Source organism: Symphalangus syndactylus, chromosome 22 (assembly GCF_028878055.3).
Source record: "Symphalangus syndactylus isolate Jambi chromosome 22, NHGRI_mSymSyn1-v2.1_pri, whole genome shotgun sequence".
Lineage (NCBI taxonomy): Eukaryota > Metazoa > Chordata > Mammalia > Primates > Hylobatidae > Symphalangus > Symphalangus syndactylus.
In genome coordinates, this window is record NC_072444.2 from 26,405,934 (window position 1) to 26,417,182 (window position 11,249).

An 11,249-nucleotide genomic window follows, 5' to 3' on the forward strand; every position below is an offset into this window, starting at 1 on the left:
AGCCCAGGAATTCAAGGCTGCAGTGAGCTGTGATCGTGCCACTGCACTCCACCCTGGGTGGCAGAGTGAGGCCATGTCTCAAAATAAATAATCCAATCCCCCCCAAGAAAGGAATGAAGTGCTATCATGAGAAAAATCCTAGTACCTAACATATAGTAGACAGTGGAGATTGGTTCTCTTTCGTTTCTCAGGGGCAAACAGATGGGGTGCTGGAGTCCTCTATCAAAGAGTGAGTAGGGCAAAGACCTTAATCTGCGAACTCTATCCCAGATGTGTAATGAATGTGGTCACAAACATTGTCCCATTACCATTTACCTTCCCTATAACCACTGTGCCACCAGCCTTGTAGAATAGACACATAGGAGCACAGCAACACATCTAAAAATAGGAGCAAGAGAGAGCAGGGCATGCCTGTTCTCGTGGTAGGAGAAAAGAATGTCAAAGAAAGCAGCGGGAACTAATGAACTTTACATTAGCCATATTCCATTCTTTCAACTTAAGTCAAATGTCGGTCCTCATGAGGCAATTGGCTTTGACAGGAGCTATGCTAATTACCACTTACCAACCTTTAATTTCTAGGTAAAAGCAAAAGAGAAAAACTAATGGATTTTTCATTTTCCAGAGAGACAAGAATAAAATAATAGTAGTCTGTAGAAAAAAGAAAACCTGAATCAATTACAAGAATTATTAATGTATCTTTAATAACCAGATTATTTAGTGGTTTAATTTCCTAATTACCTGTTCAAGCTTTTTTTTTTTTCTTTTTCACCTTGAGGGTTTTTGTCCATTTTGTTTGTGGAGTTTTGCCTTAAATCATTTTGGCTGCATCTTATACACCTTGTGGTTTTTAAGGACCTTGGACATGATCTAGTCTGAACCCCCATCCACTGCCTGAGTCCTCCCAATAGCTCTGACAGTGAGGGCCTCCATTCTGTGTGAGAGCCTCCAGCCAGAGGGACAGACGCCCTCAGGTTGCAGAACCTTAGAGTTGGCAACTTGCTCAAATGATATCAGACAACACTCGTGCAATTACAAGGTTACAAGGAAATGAACAGGTTAATGCATAGATAGTGGATTTTCCTCGCTCTTTTCTTTTTTTTTTTTTTTTTTGAGACAATCTTGCTCTGTCACCCAGGCTGGAGTTCAGTGGCTCTATCTCAGCTCACTGCAACCTCCACCTCCCAGGTTCAAGGGATTCTCCTGCCTCAACCTCCCAAATAGCTGGGATTACGGGGGTGTGCCACCACCACCAGCTAATTTTTGTATTTTTAGTAGGGATGGGGTTTCTCCATGTTGGCCAGGCTGGTCTCAAGCTTCTGACCTCACGTGATCCACCGTCCTCGGCCTCCCAAAGTCCTGGGATTACAGGCATGAGCCACCGCACCTGGCTGTATTTTTCAGTGTCATGTTATAAGAACTGTCACCCCCAGGCTGGGCACAGTGGCTCATGCCTGTAATCCCAGCACTTTGGGAGGCTGAGACGGGTGGATCACGGGGTCAGGAGATCGAGACCATCCGAGATAAAATGGTGAAACCCCGTCTCTACTAAAAATACAAAAAACTTACTTAGCTGGGCACGGTGGCGGGTGCCTGTAGTCCCAGCTACTCAGGAGGCTGAGGCAGGAGAATGGCATGAACCCGGGAGGCGGAGCTTGCAGTGAGCCGAGATTACACCACTGCACTCCAGCCTGGGCGACAAGCGAGACTCAGTCTCAAAAAAAAAGATCACCCCCAAAATTCTAGCTTTTCCTCCAGACTATTTTAATAAGACAAATAAGTTTTTTTAATTACAAATGCAAAATGGGAAAGAGAAATTACTATTTTTACTAGCATTATAAGAAGTTACAAATAGCCCAGGGGTGGTAGGTACCACAGTGGCTCATGCCTGTAGCTGTAATCCCAGCTACTCAAGAGGCTAAGGCAGGAGAATTGCTTGAACCCGGGAGGTGGAGGTTGCAGTGAGCCGAGATTGCCATTGCACTCCAGCCTAGGCAACAACAGCAAAACTCCCTCTAAAAAAAAAAAAAAGTGTGTGGCATCCCCTTACTCAGCCCAAGTCTCTCTGTTGCTCTTGCTCTCACTGTGTGATACACTGGGTCCTACTTGGCTTTTTGTAATGATTGGCAGCTTCCTGAGGCCTCACCAGAAACTGAGCCGATGCCTGGTGCCATGCTTTTTTTTTTTTTTTTTTAAGTAGAGACGGGGTTTCACCATTTTGGTCAGGCTGGTCTGGAAATCCTGACCTTGTGATCCGCCTGCTTCGGCCTCCCAAAGCGCTGGGTTTACAAGCGTGAGCCACCGCGCCTGGCCAGGTATTTATAGCAGCACAAGAACGGCCTAATACATTCCAAATGAAACCTATCTCTCTACGGAAGACGCTACCGTTTTTAAGATGGGCTGCCCCTGGCCAGGCGCGGTGGCTCATACCTGTAATCCCAGCACTTTGGGAGGCTGAGGTGGGTGGATCACAAGCTCAGGAGATCGAGACCATCCTGGCTAACACGGTGAAACCCCGTCTCTACAAAAAAATAGAAAAAATTAGCTGGGCATGGTGGCGGGCGCCTGTAGTCCCAGCTACTCGGGATGCTGAGACAGAAGAATGACGTGAGCCCAGGAGGTGGAGCTTACAGTGAGCCGAGATCACTCCACTGCACTCCAGCCTGGGCGACAGAGGGAGACTCTGTCTCAAAAAAAAAAAAAAAAAAAAAAGATGGGCTGCCCCTTCAACAGGTGCTGCTTAAATCAAGGTATCCCCCCTGAGCTTCCCAGTCTGAGTTTCCTAAAGCCGGGAATCCTTTGCTGTCAGCCCTGAAATAGGAAAACTGAGTGCCTGTCATCCTTCATTCCTCCTCAGCAGTTAAGGAGCTGTTCTGGTGCCAAATCCTGGACAAAATAACGAGAGAATGAACTTGAAGTTGCCCAGGGCCTGATTACCCACATCTACACACCTGACTCTACTGAACTACAGAAAAGTCCACCAAAAACCAGGTGGTGGGAAATTACCATTTACCCTGATTTATTAATCACAAGCATATTCATCTGGTCTAACATGCAGTTGACGCCAGTTAATGTTGTATTAAGTCCCCTGAACTAAGGTAGGCTTAGACTTGAATTTCCTGGCAGTAGCACTAAAAGAGCCTCATTATCCTACAGATAACTACTTAGTTAAAAGGTAAAATCCCTAAAGTCTGTATGGATGACCCCAATTTATTTTATTTTTTGAGACAGAGTCTCACTGTCACCCAGGCTGGAGTGCAGTGGCACAATCTTGGCTCACTGCAACCTCTGCCTCCCGGGTTAAGGCGATTCTCCTGCCTCAGCCTCCCAAGTAGCTGGGATTACAGGTATGTGCCACTACGCCTGGCTAATTTTTTGTGTTTTTAGTAGAGACAGGGTTTCACCACATTGATCAGGCTGGTCTTGAACACCTGACCTCAGGTGATCCACCCACCTCGGCCTCCCAAGGTGCTGGGATTACAGGTGTGAGCCACCATGCCCGGCCCCTATTTTATCTTATTTTACTATTATTTTTGAGACAGAGTCTCGTTCTGTCACCCAAGCTGGAGTACAGTGGCATGACCTCAGCTCACTACAACCTCCGCCTCCCAGGCTCAAGTGATTCTCGTGCCTCAGCCTCCCAAGTAGCTGGGATTACAGGCGTGCACCATCATACCTGGGTAATTTTTGTATTTTTAGTCAAGACGGGGTTTCATTATGTTGGCCAGGCTGGTCTCGAACTCCTGGCCTCAAGCGATCTGCCTGCCTCGACCTCCCACAGTGCTGGGATTACAGGCATGAGCCACCGCGCCCTGCTGACCCCAATTTAAAAACTGAAAAACAATAAGCATGGCTTCTTTCTAGAAAAATCTTAAAAAAAAAACAAAGTTCTGGAAGGTTAGCTGGCCTTTCAGGCAGGCATCTTCCACCAGTGCACTGACCCAATTCCTGGTCTCCCAAAGCTGCAGTGTTTGGAAACGTGGATACTATTGTCTCTTCCATCACATTATACTTTATTCAGCTAGTAATTATGAATATGAGCTCAGCTTGGCAGAAAACAATAGAATGGTCAGCAGCCATTCTCAGGGGGTCCGCTCCCCTGGTGTCCAGAGAAGAGAATATTCTCGTGTCCTCCAGCCAGCCTTTGCTGGTTTTCCCAATAAAGTTTAGCATCTAAAAACCTTCATGGCCGGGCGCAGTGGCTCACGCTGGTAATCCCAGCACTTTCTGAGGCCAAGGCAGGTGGATCACCTGAAGTCAGGAGTTCGAGACCAGCCTGACCAACATGGAGAAAACCCGTCTCTACTAAAAATACAAAAATTAGCCAGGTGTAGTGGTGTGTGCCTGTAGTCCCAGCTACTTGGGAGGCTGAGGCAGGAGAGTCACTTGAACCTCGGAGGTGGAAGTTGCAGTGAGCTGAGACCGTGCCATGGCACCCAGCCTGGGCGACAAAAGCGAAACACCATCTCAAAAAAAAAAAAAATTTAGCCAGGCATGGAGGCGCATGCTGTAGTCCCAGCTACTCAGGAGGCTGAGGCAGGAGAATCACATGAACCTGGGAGGCGGAAGTTGCAGTGAGCTGAGACTGTACCATAGCACTCCAGCCTGGGTGACGGCTAGACTCTGTCTCAAAAAAAAAAAAAAAATTCTGTGGGTAGACTTCATTCCTCCCAAAGCAAATCTGAAGCTATAATCCATGAAAAGATTGCAACCCATTAAGCTACTAATTAAAACTGGTACGTAACAGCAAGTTTGAGTGTAAGTTTCATAGGCATGTCAGCATGTTTTCTGTTTAATAAGTTTTAAAATTAATTTCAGCTAAAACATGAGGAATAATCATTTTGCTCTTCGAGCCTGATGTTAAAAATTTGCTTTTAATGTGAGGGAAATATTTTTTAAATTAGACAATTCATATCAATTCATAAGCTGAAATAAGATGTTATTCTGAATTCTTAATTATGTAGCCTTTAGCTATTTTATTTTAAATCAAAGACAGAGCTTCCCAGCACCATAATGAATGTCAGAAGGAAAGCCCAGTGCCCGCACTCAGCACAGTCCAGTCAAACCACAAAAAAATCTTTGTCAAAGATGTTCACTTTGGGTTCCAAATTACTCGAGACACGTCAGTATTGGGCATTATTGGAATTTAAATAACAAACACTTTTCAAATGACTTGGGAAGGAGGAGAGGAAAGATCACTGCTGCTTAATACATTTTATTCAGGTCTGTCATTACACTTGCGTGAGTAATCATGGGTGAGGTTTTATTTGCAGGAGGAGAAGGTCTTCCAGAAGAAGTTCCTGCAGGGCGTTCTGTCCCGGCGCGCGGATTGCTGGGGGGCTGTGCCTTCCTGCCGCCTGGCCACCTCCTGGGCTTCCTCTCCTATGAGGGGCCCGGCACTGGCCTGGGAGGTCCACTCAAACCACCAAGCGAGGAAAGTCAGGAGGCTGCTTTTCCTTATTCCTGCCGCTTCCTGCATATGCTTTTAAAGAGAAGCAGATGGCAAAGGAAAGAAAACTCAGCAATCTGGCTCAGGCAGCAAGCATTCAAAGATATGCAATCTCCTCCTTACTTAAAAAAAAAAAAAAAGATGATCTAAAAGACTACCCTGGAGAAGAGAGAAAGAAAATATTAAAATGAAAAGATGCTCCATAGCAATAAGCCTCACTTCCATTTAAAGGACGAGGATGAGAAAGTGAAGAGAACACCTTAAAGAAATTGCTCTAATTAGAGAAAAGGAAAAGTTGGTCATTTTAAGTCAAGGGAAAAAACCTGGTGGTTTTGCTCCATACTCTTTGCTAAGGTCCTTAATTAGGAGAGGTCAGGAAATCTGCCATTTTCCCCCCAGTGACTGGCAGCTGAGAAGTCCCGAGTTGTATCAGGCTAATTTACTCATTCTCCCACCTTTGGCCACATTCCTGGATGTTCACAAGTTGCTTTCTGAGACAATGGGACTGAAACGTTACATTCTGGTTTTTCAAATTCCTTAGAAAGCTTCTGGGAGTAATCTGCTGATAAATGGCCTGCCTGAAACTCATCTGATAATTTTAGAGAAAAATCCATTTTTAATGCTCAACTTTATATACTCTTTCTTGGAACTTTCTCAAAATGGAAAAAAGAACAATCACCTCACGAAGTTACAAATTCTCACAACGGAAAATGTAATGATGCCAATTACTCTGAGCCAGTGGGAGCCTGTGCTATGTATAACTGAAGGCTCTGGAAAGGCTGTCACAGCTCCACGCCTGCCCTGCAGTGGACAGGTACACTCGCTTCCCCTTTCCAGACACCCGACGGAGGGCCCTGCTTGAGCTGCACAGGTTTCCAGCAGGCTTCATGGGTTGGGATGTGTAACTGAGGATCAGTGGTCTGAATACGGCATCCCAGTACCTCGGGCCAGCCGAGAACACTACAAAGTTCAGCCCTGTGTCCTGTCCAAGCTGTGAACTGCAACGCACGTGCACACACACACACTCACCATGCAGGCCAAAAAGCCAACAAAAGACAGAGAGTAGGCTAGCGTGTGGCCACGTCGGGGCTGTACTCACCTCGCTGTCTGGGCCGGTGGGGCCGCCCTCCAGGGACAGGGCAGCGGTGGACGTGACCCCGGAGAGCAGCAGCAGCAGGAGGCCGGGGGGCAACGGCATCTTGTGGGCTGACTGGAACTTCTCTCCCACCCTGCTGCTGCTCTTCCTTCCTGGCAGCCCTGAAATCAATGTTTTGGGGACTTGGGTCTCTTCTTTGGAGCTTGGTGGGTATTTTAAGCCCAATCTCCAGCTGTTTTTTGTGTCTATACATGTCTAACGCCTGGATCCTCTTCCCTCACACAGTGACGCAGAAGCTGGAGCAATCAGTGCCCACAAAAGCGCTTTGGGGTTGGATCTAACTCCTTAATTAAAGCTTCAGGTCTTTTCCTGTGTTTAGAGCGAATTTGCCTTATTTTGGAACGCATGTGCGCTTGCTTCTGGAGAAGTTCTGCTTCCTCGTAATTATGCCTATAGCAGGCAGGAAGCTGTGAGAACAAAAACAAGTGATTTAACATAATATAAAATTAGCCTAGGATAAGGAGCTTGAATGTGAAATTGTGCCCATGTGAAAGTATGATTGAAACTCATCCAGTAATTTCAGAGACATTCTTCTACTACGGGCAGAGAAACAAGGAGGCAATGGGGGCTCAGAGATGCTACAATCGTATCTGCTGGTTTCACCCAATTGTCGGTAAGGAGGCCCCAAGAATTGTTCCCAGTACTGCCTCTCAGCCCAGCAAGCCAGACCCACCGTCCTCTAGGCCAGGCCTTCTCAAACTGAAGTGCAGACGGATTGCTTTATAGGCAGGTCCTGATGCACTGGGGCAGGGAGGAGTTGAGAGCTGCATTTCCAACAAGCACCCAGGCACTGCTGGCCCTGGGGCAGCCGGGCTCTGGCCCACCCAGGCTGGGGTGCAATGGCGCGCTCAACTCACTGCAACCTCCGCCTCCTGTGTTCAAGTGATTCTCCTGCCTCAGCCTCCCGAGTAGCTGGGATTACAGGCATCCGCCCCCATGCCTGGCTAATTTTTGTATTTTTAGTAGGGATGGGGTTTCACCATGTTGGCCAGGCTGGTCTTGAACTCTTGATGGCCCAGTGTTTTCTTTTTTTTGAGATGGAGTATCACTTTTGTTGCCCAGGCTGGAGTGCAATGGTGTGATCTCGGCTCACCGCAACCTCTGCCTCCCGGGTTCAAGTGATTCTCCTGCCTCAGCCTCCCGAGTAGCTGGGATTACAGGCATGTGCCACCATGCCTGGCTAATTTTGTATTTTTAGTAGAGATGGAGTTTCTCCATGTTGGTCATGCTGGTCTCGAACTCCCAACCTCAGGTGATCCACCCGCCTCGGCCTCCCAAAGTGCTGGGATTACAGGTGTCAGCCACCGCCCCCAGCCTAGATCAGTGTTTTCTTTTTGTTTTTGGATGGAGTCTCGCTCTGTCACCCACGCTGGAGTACAGTGGCGTGATCTTGGCTCACGGCAATCTCTGCCTCCCGGGTTCAAGCGATTCTCCTGCCTCAGCCTCCCGAGTACCTGGGACTACAGGCGCTGGCCACCATGCCCAGCTAATTTTTTGTATTTTTAGTAGAGACAGAGTTTCACCATGTTAGCCAGGCTGGTCTCGATCTCCTGACCTCGTGATCTGCCCGCCTTGGCCTCCCAAAGTGCTGGGATTACAAGCGTGAGCCACCGCGCCCGGCCTGGTCCAATGTTTTCTAAACTGCTCCTGACCACCCACTTGTGGGTCATAGGCCAGTACTTTCCTTTCGAATGAAATTAAAATTAGTGTGCATCACCCGTAGTAAGGATAAATAATGATTCGCATTGTGTGTGTCGGGTGTGAGACGTGCTGTTACTGCAGGGCAGTCAGTTTGGGAAGCAGTGCCCGGCCCTGCCCTTGGCCAGCTCCCAGGGCTCTCTCTCCTCCTGAGGCTGGCACCACTGCTGAGAGTGCAGACCATGGAGTCCCTCTCTGTGCCACCTGCTGGTTCTTCCTCACAGGCCCTAATTGCTGAATCACACAGACAAATGCACAGACCCCTTTGCCCAACTGGACACTGAGTAGAATCTGAAACATCCACCCAAACCTGCTATAGACGACCAGCATCCAAGGCAAGGCTATAAATTGAAGTAACACAACCCAAAACTGATGGCACTTTCTAGAAGTGAACATATTTGTTTTCAGTTTTCCAAAGTCCTGGTTTACACCTTCAGCAGGGAAATCTCAATCTTGAATTTGTCACAGTCTTTTTGCTTATGTTAAAATCCTAGGTAAGATCAGCATGGCCTGCTGGCCAGAGGCTTATACATCGTATGTTGCTTCATCTTTTCTTTCTTTTGTTTTGTTTTTTGTTTTGTTTGAGATGGAGTCTCGCTCTGTCACCCAGGCTGGAGTGCAGTGGCTCGATCTCGGCTCACTGCATGCTCCGCCTCCCGGGTTCACGCCATTCTCCTGCCTCAGCCTCCTGAGTAGCTGGGACTACAGGCGCCCACCACCACGCCCAGCTGATTTTTTTGTATTTTTAGTAGAGACGGGGTTTCACTGTGTTAGCCAGGATGGTCTCGATCTCCTGACCTCGTGATCTGCCCGCCTCAGCCTCCCAAAGTGCTGGGATTACAGGTGTGAGCCACCACGCCTGGCCCATTTTTTATTTCTGTACCAAAATAATTCCCACAAATGACACTAAAAATTTTGAGTTATATTTGCAGACAAGACATTCACAGCAGTTCAGCCATCTTCTTTTTGTTTTTGAGACGGAGTCTTGCTCTGTCACCCAGGCTGGAGTGCAGTGGCACAACTTTGGCTCACTGCAATCTCTGCCTCCCAGGTTCAAGGGATTCTCCTGTCTCAGCCTCCCGAGTAGCTGGGATTACAGGTACGAGCCACCACGCCCAGCTAATTTTTGTATTTTTAGTAGAGATTTCACCATGTTGGCCAGGCTGGTCTCAAACTTCTGAACTCAAGTGATCCAATCCATCTCAGCCTCCCAAAGTGCTGGGATTACAGGCGTGAGACCACCACACCCAGCCTCACCAGCTTCCTATATCATTAGTCTAGTGTGCCAATTTTATTCGATGAGCTCATTAAACATTCCAGTATGGAACTGCAATACCACAAGGGACCCACGCCACCCACACCCTGACAGAGGTGTCGCAGCCTAAAAGAAATAGGATACACAGACACAAATGAAAGACAAGGACATTTTTCAGTGCGCTAAGAAGTGTGCAAAGGGGAATGTGCTGCAAATTGGGGAAGGATTCATGAGAACTGATAATGACTGTTTCAAGAAGGTGACAAATTTTAGGAGGTGGAGACAAGAGGATCACTTAAGCCCAGGAGTTCAAGACCAGACTGGGCAACATAGCAAGACCCCATCTCTACAAAAAAAAAAAAAGAAAATTTAGCCAGGCATGGCAATGCACACCTGTAGTCCTGACTACTTGGGAGGCTGAGGTGAGAGATTCGCTTGAGCCCAGGAGTTCAAGACCAGCCTGGGCAACATGGCAAGACTCCATCTCTACAGAAATTAGCTGGATGTGGAGGCACATACCTGTGGTCCCAGCTACTTAGGGGGCTGAGGTAGGAGGATCACCTGAGCATGGGAGGTCAAGGCTGCAGTGAGCCAAGATTGTGCCACTGCACTACAGCATGGGTGACACAGTGAGACTTTATGACAAAAAAAAAAAAAAGAAAAAATTTAGCCAGGTGTGGCAACACACACCTACAGTCTTGGGCACTTGGGAGGCTGAGGCAGGAGGATTGCTTGAACCCAGGAATTCATGGCTGCAGTGAGCTGTGATCATGCCACTGTACTGCAGCCTGGGTGACATAGCAAGAGCCCATCTCAAAAAAAAAAAAGGCCGGGTGCAGTGATTCATGCCTATAATCCCAGCACTTTGGGAGGCTGAGGCAGGAGGATCACTTGAGCCCAGGAGTTCAAGACTAGCTTGGGCAACATACAAAACCCCACCTCTACAAAAAAAAAAAAAAAAAAAAAAAAAATACAAAAACTAGCTGGACATGGTGGCATACACCTGTGGCCCCAGCTACTTGGGGGGCTGAGGTAGGAGGATCACTTAAGCATGGGAGGTAGAGGCTGCAGTGAGTCAAGATTAAGCCCCTGTACTCCAGCATGGGCGACAGAGTGAGACCTTGTCTCAAAAAGAAAAGAAAACTCAGCCAAGTGTGGTAACATACACCTGCAATCTTGGGTACTTGGGAGGCTCTGGCAGGAGGATTGCTTGAGCCCAGGAATTCATGGCTGCAGTGAGCTGTGATCATGCCACTGTACAGAGCAAGAGCCCATCTCAAAAAAGAAAAGAGAAAAGAAAAGGCCAGGTGCAGTGACTCATGCCAATAATCTCAGCACTTTGGGAGGTTGAGGCAGCAGGATCACTTGAGCCCAGCCCAGGAGTTTGAGACCAGCCTGGGCAACATTCTGAGACCCTATCTCTACAAAAAAACTAAAAAATTAGCTGGGCATGGTAGCGCATGCCTGTACTATCTATTCCCTAAACTCTTCTTGATTTGATGCCCTGCCCTGCCCTGCCCTACTGAGTCTCACTCTGTCACCCAGGCTGGAGTGCAGTGGCACAATCTCGGCTCACTGCAGCCTCTGTCTCCTGGGTTCAAGCGATTCTCCTGCCTCAGCCACCCGAATTTATTTTATTTTTTAGAGTTGGGGTCTTGTTCTGTCACCCAGGCTGCAGTGCAGTAGCACAATCA

At 47.7% G+C, this 11,249-nt stretch overlaps 2 protein-coding genes across 3 annotated transcripts in view; one reads left to right on the forward strand and one right to left on the reverse strand.

Moving 5' to 3' along the window:
* Positions 1-11,249, forward strand: part of DFFA (DNA fragmentation factor subunit alpha) — a 36,451-nt gene that overhangs the window by 15,895 nt on the left and 9,307 nt on the right. The gene's annotated exons all lie outside the window — the stretch shown is intronic.
* CORT (cortistatin) lies at positions 5,197-6,795 on the reverse strand. Its single transcript, XM_055261893.2, is given in 3 exon segments — positions 5,197-5,479; positions 6,546-6,782; positions 6,784-6,795. Coding segments are annotated over 3 exon segments (468 nt in total). The 3' UTR covers positions 5,197-5,260.